Here is a 25,946-nt window from a genome sequence, read left to right as displayed (position 1 = left end):
AATATTAAAAACGAGACTCGTGATTAAAAAAATGCCCCAACATCATTCCACCAAACACGTCAAAAACACTTTTTGTCCGCCCTGCCTTAGGTACCGTTACCCTCAAGTAATTCAATCGCCTGAGCAGTTTACAACCATGGGAGTGGTTGGTACGTGAACTATAGCAGGGTATTCAATTTTTTTGAAGTGGGGTTTATTTACAGTCTATCATGAAAATATTTTCATTTTATGGTTATTAATCATTTTTTATGTTACAGTAAGCTATCAAATATGCCCAGAATGTTATGTGATGAAAAGTGATAATAATTGTGACACATACAGTGGAACTATTGGTTTAATTAGATTTGCCTCAAAATTTCGTCATCAGAAACGCTTAATAATACAAAAGTCATTATTGTTTTTTGGTTTGGTATATAAATACCATTCATGACCCTTGACAGTTGAAGAACAAAAAGGCTCAAAGTATTGACACGAATGTTGAACAACAAAGTGTATATTTCCCCTACCGCATGCACATACAATCCAATGAAAACTTTACCCGAACAAATTCTCTACACACGCTATTTACCGTTTTATTTAATGTTTACATCAGAAATCAAACATTCCACACTGAAACAAGATACAGTGATTTTAAACGTCACTTTACTTGCATGAACATTCTAACAAAAGGCAAATATGTAGCGAATTAATATATGAAGTAACAAAAATTCCCCATTTGTTATTAGTATTCAGCTGCTTGGCATTGATACAACTTCTTACAGACGGAATACTAGAGAGACTATCTCTCATTCATTTTTTTTTTGGTAAGTACACCGTTCACTCTTCTTCATTATTGAACTCGATATATACGTATACGTTGAAAAATGGTAAATATTATGTGATCATCAAATCAATAATTTAAGAAGTGTTTTAAAAAAGATAAAAATTTTCCAATTCTCTTAACCGATTACAAGGATGTTTCATTAGTACTTCGATTAATTCCTGATACACTGATGATAAGATAAGTTTGTTTGTTTTTGAACGGAAAATATTTAAAATTTTTCAACTCCTATTTAAAAATGTATGACTGATAATAATTCTGAATTTTTAGCAGATTTATTTGTCAATGACTCTGGACAATAAAGAATAGGGAGTCATTGTACCGATGACCGTTAATCTTGAAGTTGTCATGCTCTGAATCTTTACCGACATTATAGTACTAAACAATGAACCACTGAATCATTCTGCTTTAAAGGCCATGAAATAATGATGTCTCTCTTGAGGTTGAGATAAAATAAATGTGTCAAGTCAAAACTATGAATTATGACTTCCAGTTTTGTACTTTATTGCAATTCTTAAAGTTTTACTTAAGCGTGTTATAAATCTTTTTTTTAGTTATGATTCATTGGCCTTCAAATTGAAAATGAATCATAATTCATTTTCTCTCAAAACTATATATTGTATTTCAGATAATTGTTCTTGTGATAGTGTGAAGATTTTCTATTCTTGTACGCTGGACCTAACTACAAATGAAGTTCGGATATTCCAGATGCCCTCGCTGTCCAACTGTTTATGCAGATACATGTAGTAAGTACATTAATGCGTTTTGTTATTTATCTTTATAGGTTGATGAATGGCAATATTTTATATACATTACAGCTCTTCCAAACTTGATATGTCCCCTTCCTATAGCGAAAATGGTTTCTTATTAGAAAAATTGAAATGAATTTAATTTTTGTTAGAAACCACCAAGTCTCTCGTGTAAATTGAAAAACAGCTTCATATAAAATGCTTAGCCGGGCCATTCAGGATTAGAGGCAATAAGGTACACGAAAGAAACAATATACGCCGTAGATATCAGTGAAAACACCGTGTTTGCTAGGAAAACTTTTTCAAATGTGACTGGAGATGTAAATGATCAAAAGAGAATTATACTTCATGTTGCCAAATTCAGCGTGCGGTTTTAAACTCCAAGAACTAATTTTATATTAATCAAATAACTAGTTATTTTTCTTTCAACATTCAAATAAATTCTCTCGGACAGTTTTATATGCATTTATATATGCCATACACTAACAAGTACAAGTACATAATTACATTACATGTAAAAAACGAAATTTCTTCTAGTGCGAGCAAATGGCACCCGTACCTTTTATGTAAGTCTGTATATAAGCCCTCTCCTCCCCACCCCCCGACATTTAACCGGTCAATTGTTTAAAATAAATTGGATGAGTAAAATAGATGTAGCCTAAAAGGAAGCCAGTATTCCAATTTCATTAAGTGTAAGATATGGAATACAGCTGGCAAGGCCAAGAAAAAATAATACACGTGTTTCCGCTGACATGTTCTAACAAAACTGTGGTAGGTAGGTAGGCAAAACTTGTCATTTAATCGAAAGTTTTTGAGTGGTGTGTGTTGGAGACTTACTAATGACAAAAATGGATAAGCACACAAAATTACAATCGGAACTCCTCGGCCTTTCTAGTCACACTAAAGAAAAACCTCGGAGGCACTAGGAGAAAGAATCTGTCCGGAATTTGACCGATCCGATTCTAAAATTTTAGTTTTACTGGTTGAAAATTTTCGCATTCCATGTAAATTCCAAATGAAGAAAGAAATATACATATAGAAATGCATGCATGTGTATAGTGAATAATAACGAATTGATTTTTTTCCATTACCATTTCTCAATCCTTGCTCACTAAATTGTACAATATAGAAGTTTCTGTTTTGCTGTGGGATAAAAAAAAAACAATCAAATTATCGATTAACTGTTGGTTTGAGATTTGAAAGAAATCCAATCTATTATGTTTGAGATATAGAGAGCACAAACTGCGTGTAAGACAGACAGACATATCAGAAACCTCTAAGTAACGTAAACAGACAAGACAAAAGCCATACACCCCACAGTGACACACTCCTCTGGAGATTAGGATCAACTGACTCATACATGTAAAGGAGTAATTCCTATTTGCAGAGTTCCTATAAATAATTGGTAGCTTTTTTTATCATATTTGTGGGCAATATTTCGTTTTGTCGCCTGGCGTACGTTGTATTTATTTACTTGTACTATACTGGGGACATACACGATCTACAGATGTAGTATAAAAAATATTGTTGCGACTATTTGCTCTATAGTCAAGGCATTCACTGTAATAAAAAGACAAATCTTGAAAAAAGTTCTAAGTAAGCGCTCCATACATAGTTATAAGAATGTGTGGTGTGACGTGACTTATCTCCCTTCTTTCTGTGTATATTAAAAAAATCCCAATAAATAACTGTAAATGGAACTAAATGGTTACATATTTTGTATTTACAGAATACTTAATTAACGGAAAAAATAAAATCTTTCCGAATTATTTCGTCACTATCCATAAAGAGGAAGTTAATAGATGTAGTACAAACGTCATTAAGATAACGGTACCCCCTGAGATAATGCGCCGTGTTTTTAAATCTAACACAATACCTGTTTTAAAATACGTAAGTATATAGGTGAGGAAGCGGTATTTCCCAAGCAAAAATTTTCAAATTCTAAAAATAGTTTAAGGAAGTATTCAATTTTAAACCTATCTCCTAAGCATAAACACTTGTTCTGATAACTTTGATTGGGCTGCCTGGGAGTCGACACTTTTACTAGCGACTGTCAGTAATGTAAGTAGTCTATTATACTTCATGGTTTTGTTATTAATAATGCAAAATGTCTACAAACGATCTTACTTATACATGTTTATACTGATTTAGCTATTTTATACAGATTGATTTAATAAATCAATCGTAAAAACACGGCCAAAGATATGCTAACATCTCGTGAATATTCGTTTTTGAAGTAAAATAATTGAAAATGATGCTTTTTTTTTTTTAGCAAAATTGTATAGCGAAACATCTTAATGCCAGAATTTGTAATTACCACATGTAACTACATTCCACAAGACAAGAAATAAACTTATTGTTTGTGTCCTATCATTTTGTTGCTTGGTGTTATACTCCGAAGTGAAATATTTTTTCAATGTAAGAAATACATATTGGATATTTTTTTCTGCTTTCTTTCAAAGTATTCTTTAAAATTTTGGTAAATATATTAACGTAAATGAACCTGTATTTTGTACAACTATACATACATGTAGGTATATTGACATCGAAATCCCTCTATAGCCCAGAGTAGCTAAATAATTAGTTCACTGTCTTTGGCACGAGACATATTAATTCGTCTTACTCTTAGCGCCGATCAATTTGTATGTGATATTTTTTATACACTGACTGGCAGGGCATCGTTCTTATTTCAAAGATACAAGTGTGCTGTTAACGCATGTGATACGAATGTAAAGCTTTAACAGAGCTTTTGGGGGTATTCTTATTGTATAACCACTGCAGGTTTCGGAAGGTTCCACATTTAAACCGAAGGCAGGTAATTCACTCATGCATGCAAAGAATCTTGTTTCATGTTCTTGGAAGCAGACGTTGTATTGTTCTTGATATCTGTTACAATAGCAGATCGTACACTACACATACACTGCATCTCGTACAGTGATGTAACCTGACATTGAACACTTGGGCATGACAACCTTCCTAGTGTCCCTAGTGTAGCTGTATTGTAAAACAATCTGTTTACAAAATATATTCAAGCTTATCATGTATATTAAGAAAGAATTCTTCCCTTAAACGAGGAAGTAACGAACTGCATTGAATATTTTTTCAATCTGTCTATACATATATACAGGTAAGAATCGGTGCAAACACTTTACATTGTAATTCTAAAATACGTAAATGCAGTTTTTATTGTTTAAACATTGTTAGCTTTTGTTGGATATTGAAATGTATACAATAGAAATTGACGTGTGATACATCTAAAAGTGATATTTATGAAATAAAGGAAAATTTTGATGCATTTATGTGTGGTTTATTTTTAACAACTTTTTGGTGTGTTATTTTTCAAAGTGTCAGAAAGCATATAGGTGTAGGCATTTAAAGTCTGTATTTAGAGGTACTTCCATAATTTCTGGAAACTTTAACTATGAACAGGGTATATATACATGTATATAAGGCAGACACTTTTGTTTGGTGTATTAACTAGGTTCAATACTTTTTGACAATGTGGTATTGAGACTTTTAAAAGGATGAATTGAATTGAATTTATAACATGCAAAATCAAATCTGATGTCAACAAAAGTACGATTGTGTGAAATAATCCATTGGTTTACTTCCTTGTACCTTAAAAGTGTAATTTTCTACTTTTTAGAGAACTATAAAATGGCGGGGAGCCATGGTGCAATTGGCATTTATTTCATACCGGAGGATGGATTCCATTGGGCAGATTTTTTGCAACAAAAACTAAGAGAATATAATATTGAGAGTATGCTATTAGACTTGACAAGTTCTAATCAAACCAAAGACACAAACATAATCTTGGTCAGTCCGGAGTTTTTCAGACTACAGAATCTCATTCCACTCCAGCTGATCGACCCACATCGATCGTTAATGGTGCTTTTAGGAGCGGAGGCAGAAGAAGTCAAACATTTCCTAGTGGCCAAAAAATTATCTAGCATTTTGAAGTCAATTACTCTCTTTGAAACTCAAGCTACAGAAAATTGTGTAAAGGAGTTGATAATTGGCATTATAAAACTTTATGAACATGTTCACGGGGACAATGAAGACGGTGAAGACGACAAAGATTCCATATACGATACTTTACCGTCACCAAGACCGTCATCACCTTCCAGAACGGCAAACGAAGTTAACGACATCTACCGGGTTGCAGTTTCTTACGTCAATAACGTAAGTATGCAAGAAAGGACGAAAAAGCGAACCATGATTTACCTATTAATGGCCAATTGTTTATTTGCGTTTTGGCTTTATTTATTTTGTTATATACATGTAACCAGTCAGATTTTATTTTTACAGGAACGGGAAGTTTTACTACTCTGCAATAGGAAGGGAGCCGATGAAATCAAGGTCGAATTGTCAAATGTGAATGGTCATGTCTCAGCAATCCACGAAAACAAAGCTATTTATAGATTTTCTTTAGATAGTAAGTGTATTTTTGGTGTCATTTGTTTCATTATTGAAGCAGGACAATAATATGTGTGCTTTTTCAATAGTTATCTAGTTCTTCCGTAATATAAACATTCTAAAATAAACAGTGATAAGTGTTAAGGTCCGTGCCATGTATTTGTTGCTTTGTTTTTGTTGTTGTATGAGATCCATGAGGTCCATAGCAAGTTAGAAATAGCAGATCAAACTCTTGGTTACACTTCTACACATAATTAATCATTTAATTACTGAAAGTAAATTAACTCTAACATTTCTTTAATTTTACAGCAAATATCAAGGCTAACGACTTAAATTTTACTGCAAGAGATGGTGTCGTTACTATAGGAACGGGGGTCATCCATCTTCAAAGTTCACAAACCCAAAACTCAGAACAAAGCATCCAGCAGCAATCAAGATTAGAAACTTTACAACATCTGCTTGGCAAGGAGGACGATCCAATATGCCTCATGTGTCAGGCATTGAATATTCAAGAAAAGACAAAAGACAGCTTAGATCAGAATTTGGCAAAGAAGTGTCGAAGCTTAGAGCCACTCAGAAGATTTGGTGGGGCATTCTTTGAGAATATAAATGCAAAAAATTCAGGTTAGTTGTTGTGTTTCGGAAAAATATGTCCTTCCCTTGAAAAAAAATAAATGTAGAACTAATTTCTATTTACGAACGGTACATGTGAACTTTTCTTATTGTTATCTCTATTATCAAACGCTGAAAACCATAGATGGGGAAAAACCTAGGAAATTATTTTGATTACACCTCATCATTGCTATCATAAGGAAGAATTTGAAAACAGAGTTGTTTAATTTTACGGTATTATCGTCGCCTAATATAATTTATATGCATCACAACAACACTATTTGAATGATAATTGACGTCAACTTAACGTAGATTTGGTCCACTTTCTGTGTGAAATAACCTCCCGAGAGAGAGAGAGAGAGAGAGAGAGAGAGAGAGAGAGAGTACATCCTCATAGATAATGATACATACCTATCGCCCCTGGTTCTTAAGATCTACTAATTTGTCTTTGTATACTTCATATACATCTGCATTTAAACTTTAAAGCACCAAAATTGGAGAACAACTGTAATGCACAATACAATATTTTCCCCATGATTTTGGTGTTCATTCCCTTCTTTTCTACTGACATTAATTTTCTAAACAAAAATGAAATGTTGAAAAAGTACTTGGCCTCAAGTCTATCCATTTCATTGTTTTCGTGTTTTTTTTTCAATGCCTTCTTGTATGTATAATTAATAGGCTTTATTATTTTGTTCAGGACACAGTAATGAACTATGGCCGACACTCCTACATTTTGCAGCAGAATATGATTTGCGATCGTTCTGTGAAGAACTGACGAAGTTGCCATGGAGTATGGATGCATGCTTCCAGCTAAACAAAAACAGTGAAACACCAGTTGATATAGCAATGAGAAAACAATACTCTGCTTTAGCCACCATACTAGAAAATTTAATTGGAAAGCAGACCAGAAGTGGTAAGTTTCTTCAATCCACATTTATTTCATAGTTTATTCAGATATCCAATTTCTTATCGTAATCCTATTTTTCAAAAATGAACGTTTAACTTGATGAAGGTTATTTACAGTGAAAGCTATCTTTATAATGTTTTTGATCATATAATCATGTCTTCATGGACAGTTACGTAAAGGTTTTCTTTAACGACATAATTTTTAAAGTGAAGTGAAGATTGTTTTGTAATATATGTATCTTTGAAAAAAAAAACTCAACAAGTTTTCAAAATTAACACACGGTATTTGTAGTTTCAATATTCATATCATGCTTGCTGTTGCATATATTGCATATAGTGTTATTGGTTTTGGCTTCATGCTACCAGCTTGTTGACTTGCACACTCTCGGCAATTTCTTTACTAGTAGTACTGTAATGCTTTCCTACCTAACACAACTCATTCTAAATTATATAGGAAATGTTCCAGGTAATAAGGATAGTGGCGTTGTAGAGGACCTTGATGTACCTACTCCTTATCATCACAATAGTATGGTCTCTACCTACGCTGATATGACAATGGGACGAGGTACGTTAATCACAAAACTTTACTGAATATCAAATCATAATCGCATGGCACACAGGGGCGGATTCATACAAGAAGCTAAACGGACGTGTTAATTTCCATAAAATAAGATTTTTTTTTATCCACAGAATATAGATTTCGTTTTACAAATTAAACATTTTGCTCCTGTCAATAAGTTTTTTTTAAGGCATAACCTAATTTCCCCTGTAAGAATCAACAGAACCAGTAACTAACATCAGAACTATATATTACAGATTCATTAGTAGTACCTGAAGAGACTGATGATGATCTTCCTCCTCCTCCTCCCCCACATAAAACCTACGTGAATACCAATGATGTTTTTCCATCACCGTGTTTAAGAGAACCACCAACCCCAAGCCCTCATACTAGCAATAATTCTGACAGCGTGTACATGGACATGGCAGGCAACACTCTGCAAACTACAGGTATATTAAAGTCTTTTTGAGCAGCTTGAAATTATGCTTAACCATATGTACATGTATGAGGTTTGCACAATTATTTGTAACTAACTTTTAACTGCTTTTTCACATGTTTTGCTTGTTGCCGGTGTCGCTCTCTTGTTTTTTACTGTTTTTACCACCAGTATTAAACTAATGTTTGAATATGATTATACCTATTTTATTTCAGAGATCCCTACAGTAACCGTGGAATCTTTATGTAGGAGTAAATCAGAAAGCCAGGCTGCATATTACGCAGATGAAGAAGACGAAGATGAAGATTATGGTGAATATAAAACTGATTTTATGCAAATTATGTTGCAATTTATCGATTACAGGTGAAAAATACACATCTAAAAACCTAGATAAAACATTCTACGAAATACCTGATAAATACTCAAAATAAAAGATTTGATGGAAATCCAAATAGACCTTAACACTGTGAAAAACCACATATTTCTGAGATGCTTTTGAAAACTTCCAAAATGTTTACAATGTTGTTGAGGCCAATTGGTGGAATAGGAAACATTCACAGATATTAAAAAAATAATTGTAGGTTGGTGAATTATAACATTCATGTTTTTAGATTTTTTTTATATTTTTTCATGTGTCTTACTAAGACATTTACTTACATGCATAAGAAGTGTAGGAGAAATAAGAAACGAACTGAAAATTAATACTGCTCTTTTACAGAGCTGCCTGATGACAGCTTCCCAGGTGATCCACCCTCACCTTTACAATATCATACATCTAGTAGTGAACCCATTATGACATCAACAGTCATTCATGAAATACAGGTATTTAAACGTCCTCTTCTTCATTCTTCTTGATTTATTTACAAATTCCATGAACTTTGACATCAAGTGAAAATATAGAAGACGTATTTTTGGCAAAAAATCTGTATGTATCAAACTAATGAATTTCTAATTGAATGGACTTTCTACAAGGTAGGTTCGTATTCACCAAGGAGTAGATATGACTAGGAAAATTTAGTTACCGTGGGCTCATGTTTCCAAACTTACGACACTAAACAATTCTCATATATCTAAACTTGTTATCATTACAAAAATGTGCTCGTGTATGAGATTCTTAGCCTACAATCGTATATCCAAACATATGATACACATTAAAAACTAGCAGATTGGATGCCACATTGATGTATTATTCTTTCTAGCTTCCTACGCATGGCGAAAGAAGCAGTGGATTCTTCAAGAAATTCAAACTTTTTGGAAAGCATAAAAAAGAAAAGAAACGAGACAGAAAGATGTCCCTACCTACTGATGTAGGTCTCATTGCCTTCCAACAACAACATCATCCAAATCACGTGGTAAGTAATGGTAATATAATTAATTGCAATGTTTTATGTTTACGGACAATATTGTTTGTAATCGCAATTATAAAAAGTTGACATTTTTTGGTCCATTATAGAATTTTCTAAAGTCACGATATTTCTTGGCGTTGCAAAGCTCAAGCAGTTAAATTTAGCCAAAAATAAATAACAATTAATCATGAACGCCACAAATGTTGAAGCATGGCGCTTTTCGAAAATTTATATATTACATGTATAGTTTTTTTACAAAAAGTATGTACTCGTCGATATACGACTGATTGTCTAAAACAGTTATAATATAATGCAATGATTCAAAACAATTATGGAGTACAGAATGATTTAATATGAGTTATTCTAATCTAGGATGAAAGACGAGGAAGTCTCCAGCAACGTATATTATCAACAAACAGAGATAGCTCATCCAGTAAGTGAAATTCTTCCCTGTCAAAATAAATTACATGCTGTGTTTTCTAGATTTAATCTGAGTTCAATAAAATGTAACTTTAAAGTAAAGATATTTTAAATTCAAATGTAGGTAATATTTTCTATATTAGAATTAGATTCTTAAACAGATATAAAATACAGTATATGATAATTAAATATTTTTCACTTTCCACGTTAAACTTTAGAAGATAAAACTTGAGTTGAATGTGACCTCTGACCTCATCGTCAACTCCCTATTATTCTTACGATTCTGGTAACAGGTATATTGAATAGAAATAATGGTTTTATAACTTATAGAATATTTCGTGGTGTCCAAAACAGTCTGACATTTCGAAACATCTAAAATATGAAACATAATTGTATCTTTAATGGAAAATTTAACGAATAAAATTACACATTCCACGTGACCGCTAGTGTAGATTCTGCAGGGATTTTTTAAAGCACACATACCAAGTCTTTTTTATGTTTTAGGTACATCGAGTTGTGAAAGTAAAGAGGTGAAAGCATTGGTAAGTACTTTGTTATTGAATAATTTTATGTACCCATTTTAAGTTTACCCATTTAAGACTCAGTTCAAGTGATTTTGTCAATGAACACAAGCAATTCATCACTTGAGAAAAGTAATCCTAACTACTATACACTGTATCCAAGATTGGATAAATTTACAAAATTACTTACCTACTTTCATTTTGATGTTTACAAAAAAAACTGGCTCTTTTTATAAGAAAAATTGATCAATTATTATAATATGTACATTGTTTGTCTGTTCTTTCTGTCATGTATTATTTGTATATATGTTTGACCTCATGTTACACATATTATGTGTCTGAGCGTTATCAATAAAGTTTACAAAGTTTACCAAAAAAAATTAACATTGTTTTCTTACACATGCATTGACAAACATGTATTTGCAACAGTTGAATTAACTTTATTCTACTGGTATTTACTAACTTGGTAATACTAAATATTTGAAGGAAATGTTCCTTATAAGTACAAGTTATGTGTCAATAATGGGTAATTCCTCTTTTTTGTAGGCATTAGACACATTAGAAGGGAACAAGACCAGAAACAAAAAGAAACACTTTTTAGTCAAGGTAAATATCAATATAACATCACATATGTTTTTTGTGTCAACAAGATTTTATCATTTAGAACTCATTCACGGCTATCTTTGTTCAGCAGTGTTTCCTATTTTTGTGTTTTATTTCATTCTGTAATATAGATGCGTTTTTCTTTGTAAGTACTATTTGTTGGTACCTTTAATATTCTGTTATCTGTACAATTATAATGATTTAAGTTTTTTTCTTCCAGGACCATAGAAAGTCAATCAGGATTACAAAAGCCATCGGTGATCAAATTGAGCCAATTCCTCTTCCGGTGAAAAAAAAATCTCATTTAATGCCACCAGAACATAGACGATGATTTCTTCCATTCTTCTCTATCAATGGAAAAAATTGGGCCAATATTCTGTGCAATAAAGATAACAACACTGCGATATCATTTCTTTTAATATGGAACAAAATACTGTATCGTTAAACGAAAATTGATCCATGTAAAATAAGCAACCGTCACTTGTACTGTGTACATGTAACTGTAGAATGATCTGTTTTCAGCTGAACTTGTGCTATATATGGCACTTATACGAACAGTATTAGGATTTTTTTATTCCTTTATAAATTAATATTGCCACAATTTACATAACAGTATATTATTTTGTATGCAATGCAAGAGAATCTATTTTACAGGAGTAAATTTGTAAATAATTATTTTTTGTTTTATATTTGTACATAATTTGATAGTAAAATGTTTATGGAATATTGCTGTATGTTTGCTTTATACAACTATGCAATATTTATGTAAATAAACTATATTTATATACTGTATGACTCTGAACTTACCTGAAAACCTCAAAATGTTTTGCACACATTATATCAGATCATGTATGGATATCATTATAGAGGATTCATATATTTAAAAAGTAATCAAGGGAACCAAGGTTATAGCGGTAATCAAAAGAATGTAATCCAGGGACAAAGACCAGACATGGAAAACAGACATTCACAACAAAGAACATAAAGTAACTAAAATCATACATACAAAGTAACAAAAGTAAAAGTGGTTTTTAAAGTATGATGAAAAGTGGAGGTCACCAATAATTGTCATCCGCCTGTCTACTCTTCAGAGGAGCGCAGATCACCAATAATTGTCATCCGCCGGTCTACTCTTCAGAGGAGTGTAGGTCACCAATAATTGTCATCCGCCTGTCTACTCTTCAGAGGAGTGTAGGCCACCAATAATTGTCACCCACCTGTTCTGTTCTAGACTCTGTGAACAAGTTCATGCCATTATCTGCTGGATGACTTTCACCAGGATTTCTGAACCTGCCCCTGGGTAATGTTCCCTATGGTTTCCATTGTAGGGACTGTCTTGTGATTGAACTTTCTCTGAGGCTATGTTCTATCCAGGTCCACTTTTGCTACATGAAGGTGTAAAGTGGATTTGTATCCAGCCAGAAGTCATGACTTGCACACTTTAGTAGTTAAACGGTAAAAATGTTTTCGTGTGAAATAAAAAAAAAATATTCATAAAAAGTCTAGCGTTTGTGCAGCAAATCTGTAATTTGTTGTGGTTTCATTGTCAATCGCACAAGCAGATTTTTACACGATTTTCCCACTTGAGCTTTTTGATAAATATTATTAAGCATGGATAATCGTTCGTAAACGAATTATTTTATCATTGCAACAACAACGACAAGCTTGCGAATAATTATACTTTTCCTATAAAAGATATATATTGACACTAAATTTTATATTGTTAGAAAATTTGGGCAAACTTAACATAGGATTACCCAGCCCCTTGGCAGATGATTTATCTAAAGAACAATTACCAAATTCGACTTCTGAAATGTATCAATTTTTTTCAAAATTTGCCATAGTAGGTGACCCCATTCCTTCACTGTCTGGTTCTGATTTGTTTGAAATTCTTCAACTATTACAGCATCTAGGCTTGAGCAACTGGAATGGAAAAACTATATAAGAGTGCTATAATAGTAGTACATATCTTTGTTTAACCTATGCATATTTATATCCGGTATTTAAGATTTTATTGAAAGAATTTACCACAAATCTCATAATTTGCTTCAGTAATATGTTACATATGTTAGGGGGGGGGGGGTGAAATATCAAGGTAAATATCATTACATGTTGTATTACAGCTATTGAACATTCCCGATACAAAATTGAAAAATAAATAATGTGATAAAAAAGAATTTAAAAAATATAAAAAATATTAAATAGAAATGCATCAAATGGATGTACAACAAAAGAAATCTAAAACATTTCAATTAGGGGCAATAAAAGTAGAGAGAACAATAATATGTGAATCAATATTTGGCACTTTAAAATGGGTCATCTCTATCGACAGGACAGTGTCAAGGATTTCAGTATCGTACCAAATAAAAAGGTATTCAATTTCCTTATTTAAACTTCTCAAGTTAAGTTTTCCAACACGGAAGCTACTTGAATGTCGTATGGATGAATTATAGATGATGCGTACGTTATCACTACGACGAGGGCAATAAACTGCAAATATAGCACATTGTAACTAAAATATACACATTAAGAACAATATGAATATTAGTTTGAGAGGTATTTGTACGGGATGCTCTATTTATAAAAAGTTGGAAAAGGAAACTTCCTTCTTCGATAGTTACACACACATTTCATTTGACAGAACATGTAAAACCACGTGAATAAGGTAAGATCGTAGATATCTATTGTAGAAATTGATGCGATAAAGGATGTAGGTATAGAAAGTACAAGATGGAGTTTTCAGATACAGGAATATACTTTTTTGAAGAAGATGGTAGAGACTGGGCAGAGTTCCTACAAACAAAATTCGCAGAGCAAGAACTAGCTGTAAGATTAGAAAACGTAGAGGAAGTCAATGATGTTTTGTATCCTATCAATTTACTTCTTGCTACTCCTGCTATCCTTGATGTTGGCATCAAAGACAACGTTCGATCGATGGATCCACACCAATCTATTGCTGTGCTGCTTGGCGTTGAGGAAAAGGATGTCAAGACACACTTTATCCGTGATCAGTATTTAAAGATATCCATGTGGGAGTTCTTCGAAATGTTTCCAACCGAAGAATCAGTCGTGAGTTTGACTAAATGTGTTCAGAGCCGTCTTCAAACCCTCAAAAGAGAAACCAAAGCTCCGGAATATGACTTTTTACCAGCACCACGGCCGTCATTATCATCAGAGTCGGATGAAAGTGCCATCACCAGACCTGTTATCAGAGTAGCTACAGCTGCAACAGAAACAGTAAGTTATATTCCTACAAATACATCAAGTGTTCAGTCATAACCATACCAAGTCACTACTGAACGATTGACTACCTTGATATTTCAATAGATGCTCTGCTTTTGAGTGGTTTGTAATATCAAATTACAAGCTATAAATTATGTTAATTTTAAGGTACAAAGTAAGGTGAATGAAAAGGACCCCCATAAGAGAGCAAATATCTCTTACCGTTCTTTTTCCCAATCGTACAAATGAGTAACATTAATTTATTAATTTTGACTCACCAAAGGACACATATCTATATTTGTTATCATTGTTTTTGTTTCGTTTTGTTTTGGGTTTGTTGGTTGGTTTGTTTTGTTTTGTTTTTTGTTTTTGTGCTTGTATTTTTTTTTTTTTTTTTTTTTTTTTTTTTTTTTTTGGGGGGGGGGTAACAATTAAGTATATTATCGATGTTAAAATTTTAAGTCACATTGCAACCCATTAAATTCCGAATTTCGACAACATTTTTGTTCAATCATTCTATTACTTTATTCAAACTGGCTGTAGTAATATTTATTAAAAGATAAGTAGGTTAAACGTATAGGCATCTATTAACGATTAAGTAATACAATAGTAGTAATATAAATACTCTACTTAAAATTCTTTTAGATTTGACACTTCATTGACATTTTTCAAATTAGGACATGCATTTTATGAATTTTTTTAAAATTTTGATTCCAGGGTACCGATGTTTTTCTTCTCAGTAATAGGAAAGGTTCTACTGAAATTGAAGTTCAATTGAATGACCTTGAATTTCAAGAAAACATTTCAACGACAGCTGAATACATTGATAAAGCAACTTACGTATTACGTGTACCAGGTATAAAATAAAAAAAAAGTGAAATACCGGTGTGTCAGTGAAGTGGGGGGAAACAAAAAAGAGTGAACTCCACAGTCCAAACATGTACCATAAAGAATACAAATAATGCAAAATATAAACAATAAATAAAAACAAGCAGGTACAAGATCTGTACAAAACTCACTTAAATCTCAGTACTACACATACGATATGATATCAATATTTGTTGAAGAGTTTTTGCAAACCGTACTGAATACGTTTAACTGGACAAAACAAAACATTGTGTGTACAAGAATAATGTCAACATAGGACTTTTATATGCTTTTATAACAAATAGAAAAATAATGTTCATCTAATGTTTTTCCATATATGATTAACTAACAGAAAACATATGTTTAAAGACCAGCGAGTTAATTCATAAACAAATATTTGGATAAATCATATAAATAATGGTATATTTTATATATGACATGCTTAACTCTGCCACATACTTAATGTGCATGTCCCAAGCCATGAACCTGTAATCCAGTGGTTGTCGTTGTTTTTAATTTCTTTGTTATTCGTTTTCCGTTTTTACTATAAATTTGGTTGATTTTCGTCTTTTGTGAATAGGTTCACTTCAATTGTATTGGGGCTTTTTACATCTTCCATTATGTTATGGATTTTGACCATCAATCAAAACGGCAGGATCACGTAGAAGTTTGTTTGTTGCTTGGTATTTGGTGGATGACTGTCTCGTTGGCAATCAAACCAAATCTCCTATTTTTATATTCAAATGCGACACGATCATTGTTTGGTTGAAACTGGAAACAGATGTTTTCATGTGTTTTATATGCACAAAACCACATATTTTCCTATCGGCCCTAAACATGTGGAAACATATGTTGAACTTTTTTCATGTGATTTTTCAGGACACACAATTAGTGAAGGGTATTACCCAAATTAACGGACTGATACAATCTAAGCAGTACTGACATATGTTCTTTTGAAAGCACATTAAATGCTTGCTCAATTGAATAGACACGTGTAGCCTATGGTAACAGTAAATTATTTATTTAGTCTACAGATTTGCAAATGATTTTTTTTATAAACGTTATCTTTCTCATTCAGATCCTTCATTATTGGATAGCGAACACAGTTTTGTTCAAGATTCGCAAGAAACGAGTATTTGTATCCAAGGTACAATTCCAAAAATACCTCCACTTCCACATCACAACTACCGTCGCTATATACCGACAAAAGAGGACCTTATTCGACAGATATTAGGCTTTCAGGACGAACCTTTGCCAATTTTCTGTCAATGTTTTAATTTGAACATGGATTCCACATGTGAAACTGAAACTGAATTATTTGACAAAAATCTCAGTTCATGGCTTACAGAACAGAAAGATGTCAAACTTTCTCAGTGGAACTCAACGCTTCAAACAGGTAATAAATTATTTTTCATATACACAAAATATAGAAGAAAAAATCATGGAAGATTTCTTAACTCAGAAATGTAATTGATATGAACAGCACCAGGAATAAGGAAACCACATATAAATGTTATTGTCAATAAGTAAATTGAACTACACAAAATTATCCTACAAGAAATCCATGGAATAACCTTTACTTTCCTCCTAAAACGACCTCGTTCAGGGGCGTGTCTAGGCCTGTTTTAGTTGTACGCAAAATTACGGCGAGGGGTCTTGGGGGGGAGGGTCGCTCAAGCCCCCCAGTGAGTCCGGCAAGGCAAAGCCCTGAGGGAAACTCCTGAATTTTAACGATTTTGGAGCCAGTTTTTCAGAGCCTATACTACGTTCATGGTATGCATATGTAATAAATAACTTTTATTTCATCTTTAAAATGTGTGTTTTTATTTTTGTTACTTTTTCAGACAGTACGCAACTGCGTATTTGCGTATAGGCTGCTACGCCCTGTCGTTTACTTCCATTTACTTCTCTCATTTCGTTTTAATTTCCTCGTGAAATATTTTGGTTTATATAAGATCAGACACTATAGTGTTATATTTTTTTGTAGAATTTCACAGGTGGGTGTTCTGGTATGAATTTAAACTGTGATGTATCGTGTATTTATTTTGAAGTGTTGTAGCTAAAAATAACAATGACATAAACGTTAAACAATCAATGTGGGAAATCAAGATAAAGATTAATTAAAAACCAAAAGTAATTCATTTTATGTTTTCACAGATGTAGAAGAAGATGAAAAAATACCAACTTTATTACATTTTGCTGCAGAGCATAACCTCCAATGTTTGACAAATGATTTATTGGAAATTCCGGGTAGCATACATGCATGTCTTAAAATGAACTCAGATAAAGAAACACCTCAAATGATTGCACATCGCAACGAGTTTAAAGAAGTATCCCAGGCTATCAAAAGTTTTGTGAAACGTGAAAAAGTATTAGGTATGATAAATCAATAATAATGCCTTTGAATGTTTTGAGCAAAAGTTAAAGTTAAAAAAATCTAATGTGCTAAATTGAGGTTTCCTCCAGTATAGTTTCAAAAGCTTTTTTATGTCTATGAGTATATACTAAGCTGTCTTAATTTAGAAGAATACTGCTGATTGAGAAAAAAACTGATGCATTTATCTATTTTCAATAAGACCAAAAAGCACATTTAAATTTTTGTGACCGGAGATTCAACGGAAAAAAAGTCAATTACGAGATTTAATTAATGTGATTACAAGCATATGGCAATATTTGCAATAAATTAAGCCTTGTAATAACTTCTGAATTAGTAATGTATTTTCTTAACACAGGGAAAGTGCCAAACAATACTGATAGTGGAATCATTGAAGAAAAAAAGCTGAACACTATATATGGTATGTATCACAGTATTCGAATGATGTAAACTTCCCGGTATTTCCAATGTAATACTATACTCCACTAAAAATATTAAGAGGCAAAAACGTCACTCCACCAAAATGTGAATGATCACTTTAAAACAATATTTGTGTTTTAGATCTGAATACAAATCTAGAATTATTTGAATTTATAGCAGAAAGTGTCAGATTTGAGTTCTATAGTGTTTATGTTTCTCAAATTTGAAGCTTTTTTCCCAAGAATTTAAATCTTCATTATATTCCTTTCGAGAGAAAAAAATATTTTTAAGTGGAGAATATTTGAGATAAACCATGCCTTTTTAACGATAAACAGTTTACTATTTAATGGGACAGAAATGACGAAATGAAATCTAAGATCGACAGCTATCACACTGCAAAACTGTCACATATTTAACATTTTTACAATTCACAGAATTACACGAAGACAACACAGCGAAAGGCTTAAAAAAGGTACTGTATTGTATAATTCATTTGATATCAATGAATAATTAATATTTAGTTCCTCGTGTGAAATCAGAAAAATATTATATTGTTTATAATTCTTTTATAATTTGGAACTAATGGTCCTTCAAAGATATTTGTCTTGGTGTAGCCCAGTAAGTTGTCATATACTTTAACAAAATACAGTTAACAGATATACTGTTACTTAATGTTATCCAGATTTTTTTACAAAAATAAATCTTAAAATATGTCTTATACCATATCGCCAACAAAAGCACCTTAAGTGTACTACAATAGATGAAAAATGTATACCATCCATTTGTATCTCTGTAAACAATCAGAACTGAATAGTGATTGAATTTACATCTCTTTCACACCCGTCGATGTCATTTTTGACAATCAAACCGAAGAATGTTCAGTTCTATTGTCCTTGAAATACTCTGCAAATGAATAACAACTATATATAAAGGACAACTTGCCATTCGGGTGAAAAAACATATGATTTTGGCATTGGTGTAGATATAAAATAGAAGTAATTGGGTGGAAAACCTGCCTTGAATTATGCATTAATGACATCATTACTTTCAGTATCTAAGTGAATTCGTAGAGCACACTTAGAATTTATAGGACTACCGCTTTTTGTAGCGTGTCCTGTAAAAAAAAAACATCGAGCAGTTTGTGTGGAATCATATTCTATTCTTAATTTTCACTTTTTAATATGGTCTATTCGACCATCGTTATTGCGAATCGCTTTCTCTCAATAAACTTGAAAAATTCGTGTTCTTAGTGAAGACGGAAGCAAATCTTGTCAGGAATCATTACATACTGTCATATATTGTTAATGAAATAAAATTTCTCCGAAACAGAAATCGGGCATGTGGCCAAGATTAAAGATGCCAACCATTAAAAAAGCATTGAAAAAATCACCAAAGGAAGGTTTGGAAGCTTATGGAAATGCTAAAATGGTATGTTATAAAAATACGGAAAAAGATGGTCCAAACAGTATTTTATATATATCATTGATAAAATTATCACGTTGTAAAAAAGGGAAATACTAACAAAACAAAACAAAACAAAAACAAAAGGAAAAATCAGGCAATATTAATAAAAAAAAATAATGGACAGTTTTGTTAAAAACCTGGAATCTCCTGTAAAACAACTTGGCAATACTTGGATTGTTTTACCCGATGTCCCGCTTTATTTTCGCTGAATCAACATAATTTTTGGGTGCGGTTGTATGTTAAGTTATACATGATCCATCACCGATTCTTTACAATTACCATTTGGATTATTCTAAACGGTTAAAAGTTTTGTTATTTATAAGTGCTGTATTTCAAACTGTCGTTGTTTGGTGAAAAATTATATTAATGAAGTTGAATAAAGACAGTTATACTTAGCGCAGACTAGACAATGCTGGTCAATACTCGAAACATGTATCTATTGTTGGAAGAATCATTTAATTACTAAACTCTGGCATGGAATAAATTTGTAGACTTGAGACGATATGTTAAATTCATGGGCCCCCTCTCCCCATTATTATACTTTTCGGAAAAAAAGATTTTTATCATTGAGCCGCCTTAAGTTGACAACAATGAGAATAAAATAATGTGTCATTTTCAGAGAGGTAGAAGTTATAGCACGGTTTCGGAATTAGATGACACGGTGCCATACAGAGCCAGTCTGTCCAGTAACTCAAGTGGAGAGCGTTGTGAGAGTGGCTATTACGATCAACTGAAACATGATGTAAGCTAACTTACACTTTTATTTATTTCACTTTTACAAGTTTAAAAGTATATACAAGAGTCAGTTTAGCATCTAAAGCGGACAGTAGTGTGGATGTTATAAGAGTTGTTATCACAATCCGGTAAAAACACAATGTAGGTTGTAAGAAGTTACCAGGTGTGGTGACATTGCTCGTTTGAGTTGGAAAACATATATCTTATAATGGTTATGTGAAAGGGTATATTTTATTGTCTTATAAAATTATACATGTATTTTTTTCTGTGTTTATTGTGATATATTACACCAATTATTACTTGTCTATGAATCCTATATTGATTTAACATCCTAATGTTTGAACAAGACCCATGACAAATGATATCTAGTAAACTATAATATTTCAAACTTAGCCGTAAAGAACTTTTATCAAGCATCGGAAGCTCCAGGTATTTTTGAATTTGTTATTTGTTGATTGTGTTGTTGTCTCTGTATCTATTTATAATTTTAGGAAAGTGAGGATCCATTTGATGACGAACAAAATGTTGTCGGACAATACGCGGGGAAAACAATATCGTTATCAAAGTCAGCAAGATTTTAGTTTACATGTGCCAAAATTAACTGTTAAATCAGATGGGTTTATGGAAAATCAATCCGATAATTTAATCGGAACAGACCGGGATTTCGTACTTTATGTCGACAGTTAACGATGCAACATTTTATGCATTCTGAGGGTAAATGTTGCCATGTTTAATTGAAATAATGTAATCTATGAAATATTATGGAGACTTAACTTTTGATGAAGGCATGTTGGTGAGTCAAAATCTTGCTGAAATGACATTTTCAACATTTTTGAATCATTTGTTTGATATAAGATATTTATATGAACTCTTTGAACCTTTTAAACCTCATTTCATACATTATACCAATGGTGTTCACCGAGGAAAAAATACTACCTATTACTGAATGAACATTATATTTTTCTTTCATATATCGCCTGTTTACATTGAAATCGGCAGTTTCAAATTCGTATCAGTTTTTTTTCTAAAAGACCCTACATTTTCACATGGTCTATACTTCCTCAATATCACGTATCATAAGTTGGCTTTAATTTGTAATAAGGAAAAGTTTAAAGGTTTAATTTGACGAAGGTTGACTTAGAACTTAAGGTGATACAGGTTGTTTAAGTACTCTGGTTGATGAATAATGTAGATTTAAATAAAATTTCGACATCGTACAATACATGGTTGTAGAATGCTCAAGTGTCACCTTGTATATTTTTTAATCCAGTATATAACTCTTATTACCATTTGAGAAAACGAAAAACTAAGATTTCAACGTATCAGAAAGAACATCTGTATGTATGGCATTGACATCTAAATTCTCTCTCAGAAAAAAGTCGTATAGTAAGGCCAGTCAATATATTTTGTATTGTATAAATAGCAATATTGTATTGTACAAATTGCTATGTTGTACTGTATAAATAGCTATGTTGTATTGTATATTTATAATTTATGTTGTATTATATAAATGGCTATGTTGTATTCTCTTTTTATATTAAGTGATGACATTTTTTAAACTGTACTTTAATACTATAGATATAACAATTAAAATGTTGTTCCATGTGACTGTACATTTTGCATTAGTTTAAACAATACTTTAATTGAAATTATCTTCAAATAGTTATCCTTAATCAACTACAACCTTTTCAAATTACAGAACCGAAGACACTCGCAATTTGATCATACTTAATTTCAATATCTCTACCACGAACAAAGATTGTGATGATCTTACTTCGAAATTCGATACAGCCATCTAAAAGTACATTTCATTGTGTTATAATATAAGATAGCGAAAACTTCTCAGGAATATCAAACTGAGAATCGTTAACATTTACAAAACATAAACACGGTTTTGTCATACACTTGATTAAATTTCACTAAAAGCTAAAAGAAAAGCAAAATATTCCAATTCAATATTTTATGAAAAACCCAAACCTTACTAAAGATAGAATCAAGTCTTACTTTATGAAATCGATTTTTAATCAAATAATAACTATACTAATAGAAAGATTACTATGAATTAATTGACAATATATTCATCCAATTTTATATAAATCAACAGGCAAAAGACGATAGTCACATATTTTATACCTTTATATGCCGATATTTTTTCACTCATTTGATGCAGACAACAACCAAAACGTATTTTAGAAAAAAGAAAACAAAGCAAAACAATTGTAGAAAGATTTAATTTACTTCATGTTTTTAATTTTACATTTTCAACCATCCATTCCTACGAAATACAACTCTATATGTTCCAGAGTATAAAGTTTTCTTGTTGCAACTAATGTATTTCGCTAGGAAGTACACATATTTATCTGGAAAGGATTTAATTAATTACATAATAACATCATAAACAGGTTTATATTATCCATAAGTTTAGAGTGTCGCCTGATAAGCAGTACGGTAACTATCAATATCTGATTAACCGGAAAGATCATTTCTTTTAATAAGACAAAATGACAACTATCTGTCACATTTATTATATACTTTTCCTTTCCTCTTTCGTCTACTCCGAATTTGACTTTTTATGAGAAACACGGCGGGTGTCTCTAGAATAGCATAGGAAGCTTACCCTGCCGGTGTACCTGGTCCATGCTCACAGTGTTTAGTGGATTCCAAGTTGCTCGTTTTCTTTTTTTATTACTTTGTATGTATTATTTTAGTTACTTTATGTTCTTTTGTGTATTTGTCTGTTTCAATGTCTGGTCTTTGTCCTGGATTACATTCTTTTGATTTCCGGTAGAATCTTGATTCCCTTGATTACTCTTTGTCCCTTATTTGACATTACTTTCAACAAAACTAATATTTTTAAACCTATGTACTACTTCAATTAAGACCTGAAGTTCATGAAACCGGTATTATTTTTTTTTTTAATTTCGAAATACTGCACATTACTGCAAATTAGGCCTTATTACTGGACTGACGAATACCCTCGGAGATATTTGTCAATAAGAAATGACCCCGATACATTGATTGATAATTACAAAAATACCATTCATATTGGAAAAGGAACGAATATGGTATAAAACAACAAATGCACCAGGTATAATTTAAATCCAAAACAGTTAATACTTTCAATTCTCAAGTAGGCCTTCTACTGGTGTAAACACGTCTTCAAGCAAGCTCTGAAACGCCCCGACGACAAGAGTAATAAATCCACGGTAGTAGAACGATAACAATTCCTCAAACAAAAGCATAATACCAGTGTAACGACACCAACACTTTAGTGACCCACATCTCCTGACTATTCACATGTACATGAAAATTGTGGTGGAGTAAACTAGTTTATAAAGCATTCACCATCTGTTTAATGTAAGATCAAACTTAATTTTGACAACAAATTAACATACACAAAATCCACACTATAATACATTTAATTCACTCCATTGAATACATCAACATACAACATATAGACCGAAAAGAATACTCGCTAGAGCTACCTGGAAATAATCAGTCTCTACGTTTTCAAGCATGCTGGTTTTAATGTAGCAATGCATATGGCCTGATGGGAAAGAATCGATTAGATATAAAACCAAACAGAATAATTGAAGGTCGAATATCTCTATTTGCGAAAACAAGACTCAAAGAATAGAGGAAAAATTGTATTTTTAAGAATGAACCTACCTTGTGAATTTGACAATCCGATCCGATGTTGTTTGAAAAAAAATATGCTTCCCAGACTAAGTTGCCATAGAAAACTGGATAAGCAAAACCAAGAACCTACAATCAAGTGCTAGTATAGTTTCGTATCAAAGTGTTGTATCGACGAAAAAACTTAATTCATGCTTTTAGTAGTATATGTGATATCGATACTCCTGATGCAAAAGGTTTTTATTTATAAGGAATCGGTTACCCACGTTTATTGAATTCTGACACTTTATTATAATTACATGTACAAGCAAAAGAATCAAAGGAGAGTACTTCAGGAATATCACCATCTAGTAATGGAAAATTAACAATAAGAATAATCTGGTACTGTTATGGTTAGACATGGTAATTTTAAGTTTTCTGATAGCTGTCTTTAATTTTCGACAAATATATACATTTATACCCACGAATATTAATTTTTTCGGAGTATTTTTATTTTTATTTTCATATTCTTATTATTATTCTAATTATTTTGTTTTATTTTGTTTTCTTTTCCATGACTTTGTCTTTTCAATTTAATTTTGAGTTTACTATGATGTCTACATATGATGTCTGACTGTTTATGTGCGATTGAATTACAAGGTGATTTCGAAAAAAATCTATCAAGTGTACTTTGATTCAGAGCTGAATACTGAAAAAAGATCATTTTACACCAATAACCTAATTGTTAGAGATCATTAACTCCTTTCGGTGAATTATATATGCCTATTAAAACACTTTGATCAATTCTTCGCGGAAATACTGTATTTAATGAATAGGGAAAACCAAAGGGAAATTGAAATTCGTTTTGAATTTAAGTTATTTCAAGTAAAGTGTCATGATGACTCTTTGTGGGATAATAATCCAATATTTGTACTCTTCCAAAATAAGTACTATTGAACCTAATATTTGTTACAAAAATAAGGAGAACAATAACCGATCATTCTTCTAACAGAGTCCTATTATGCCAGAAAAAAACATGCAAGAATGCAAAGAATGCTTAAAGGAATATGTGCTCAATTAAGTACTATACAAACGGTAATTTCAAAATGTGATAAAATCAAAATGTAAGAATAATTACTCTATATTTACAATATTGACTGTATTATATATAAAAGAGTAATCAAGGGAACCAAGGTTATTGCGGTAATCAAAAGAATGTAATCCAGGGACAAAGACCAGACACGGAAAACAGACATACACAACAAAGAACATAAAGTAACTAAAATCATACATACAAAGTAACAAAAGTAAATGAGCAACTCGAACTCCAATAAAAACTGGGAGCATGGACCAGGTGCACCGGTAGGGTAAGCGTCCTCTGCTTTTCTAGAAACACCCGCCGAGTTGCTCATAAAAAGTAACGGTGGATGGAATGTGATTTTTACTTTATTTAGACAAAATATTCCAATAAATATTAAATGATAAAAAAGGGGAAATGCTCAATGATATAGATAATCTGCCATATGAGCAATATTTAAATTTACACATTATTAATTCGATTAACTTTAATACTAGTACGACCCAATGACTGCCGTTTGGTCACTATTCTACTGGAAGAGTAGTGACTGATAATTTATAATGCCGGTAATTCCAATGGTAATGTCATTCTATAATATATTCTGGGCTAGCTTTCAGGAACTACAAGCGTTTTTTACTTGGATATCTCATTTTGTCTATTTTAATTTGTTGTAAATTGAGGTATTTCATCAAGAAGAATTGGGTACCTTAGTGAGTGAATTTCAGGTTGTGTTTTTTTTCTTTCAGTGCAGCTTTTACATTGCATTAAGGTGGGTGGTTA

The 25,946-nt window shown here is 32.0% G+C and overlaps 2 protein-coding genes across 5 annotated transcripts; both read left to right on the top strand.

Annotated features, from left to right (window-relative positions):
- Nucleotides 1–662: 662 nt before the first annotated feature.
- Nucleotides 663–12,183, top strand: LOC148618672 (uncharacterized). Of its 4 annotated transcripts, none has more exons than XM_088577812.1 (15): nucleotides 664–803; nucleotides 1,449–1,566; nucleotides 5,216–5,751; nucleotides 5,878–6,004; nucleotides 6,295–6,609; nucleotides 7,298–7,513; nucleotides 7,973–8,071; nucleotides 8,323–8,514; nucleotides 8,717–8,812; nucleotides 9,220–9,323; nucleotides 9,701–9,853; nucleotides 10,220–10,280; nucleotides 10,772–10,809; nucleotides 11,335–11,394; nucleotides 11,612–12,183. In XM_088577812.1, the coding sequence occupies exons 2-15, from the start codon at nucleotides 1,509–1,511 to the stop codon at nucleotides 11,720–11,722; spliced, it is 2,166 nt and encodes a 721-aa protein (XP_088433938.1). In that variant the 5' UTR covers nucleotides 664–803; nucleotides 1,449–1,508; the 3' UTR covers nucleotides 11,723–12,183. The 4 variants fall into 4 exon arrangements, with proteins under 4 accessions (XP_088433940.1, XP_088433938.1, XP_088433937.1 ...); XM_088577811.1 differs by having other exon boundaries at nucleotides 665–803; nucleotides 7,961–8,071; XM_088577813.1 differs by lacking the exons at nucleotides 664–803; nucleotides 1,449–1,566 and adding an exon at nucleotides 3,485–3,630 and having other exon boundaries at nucleotides 7,961–8,071.
- Nucleotides 12,184–13,801: 1,618 nt separating this feature from the next.
- Nucleotides 13,802–22,081, top strand: LOC148618671 (uncharacterized). The gene is made up of 9 exons (XM_088577815.1): nucleotides 13,802–14,628; nucleotides 15,331–15,469; nucleotides 16,559–16,876; nucleotides 17,638–17,856; nucleotides 18,213–18,275; nucleotides 18,709–18,746; nucleotides 19,604–19,702; nucleotides 20,358–20,480; nucleotides 20,965–22,081. The coding sequence occupies exons 1-9, from the start codon at nucleotides 14,122–14,124 to the stop codon at nucleotides 21,052–21,054; spliced, it is 1,596 nt and encodes a 531-aa protein (XP_088433941.1). The 5' UTR covers nucleotides 13,802–14,121; the 3' UTR covers nucleotides 21,055–22,081.
- The last annotated feature ends 3,865 nt before the right edge of the window (nucleotides 22,082–25,946 follow it).

Source organism: Perna viridis, chromosome 4 (assembly GCF_037379345.1).
Source record: "Perna viridis isolate PV_CMFRI_1.1 ecotype Kerala chromosome 4, ASM3737934v1, whole genome shotgun sequence".
NCBI classification, from domain to species: domain Eukaryota; kingdom Metazoa; phylum Mollusca; class Bivalvia; order Mytilida; family Mytilidae; genus Perna; species Perna viridis.
Note: the sequence above shows the minus strand (reverse complement) of the source record. Positions and strands in the feature narration are given on the sequence as shown.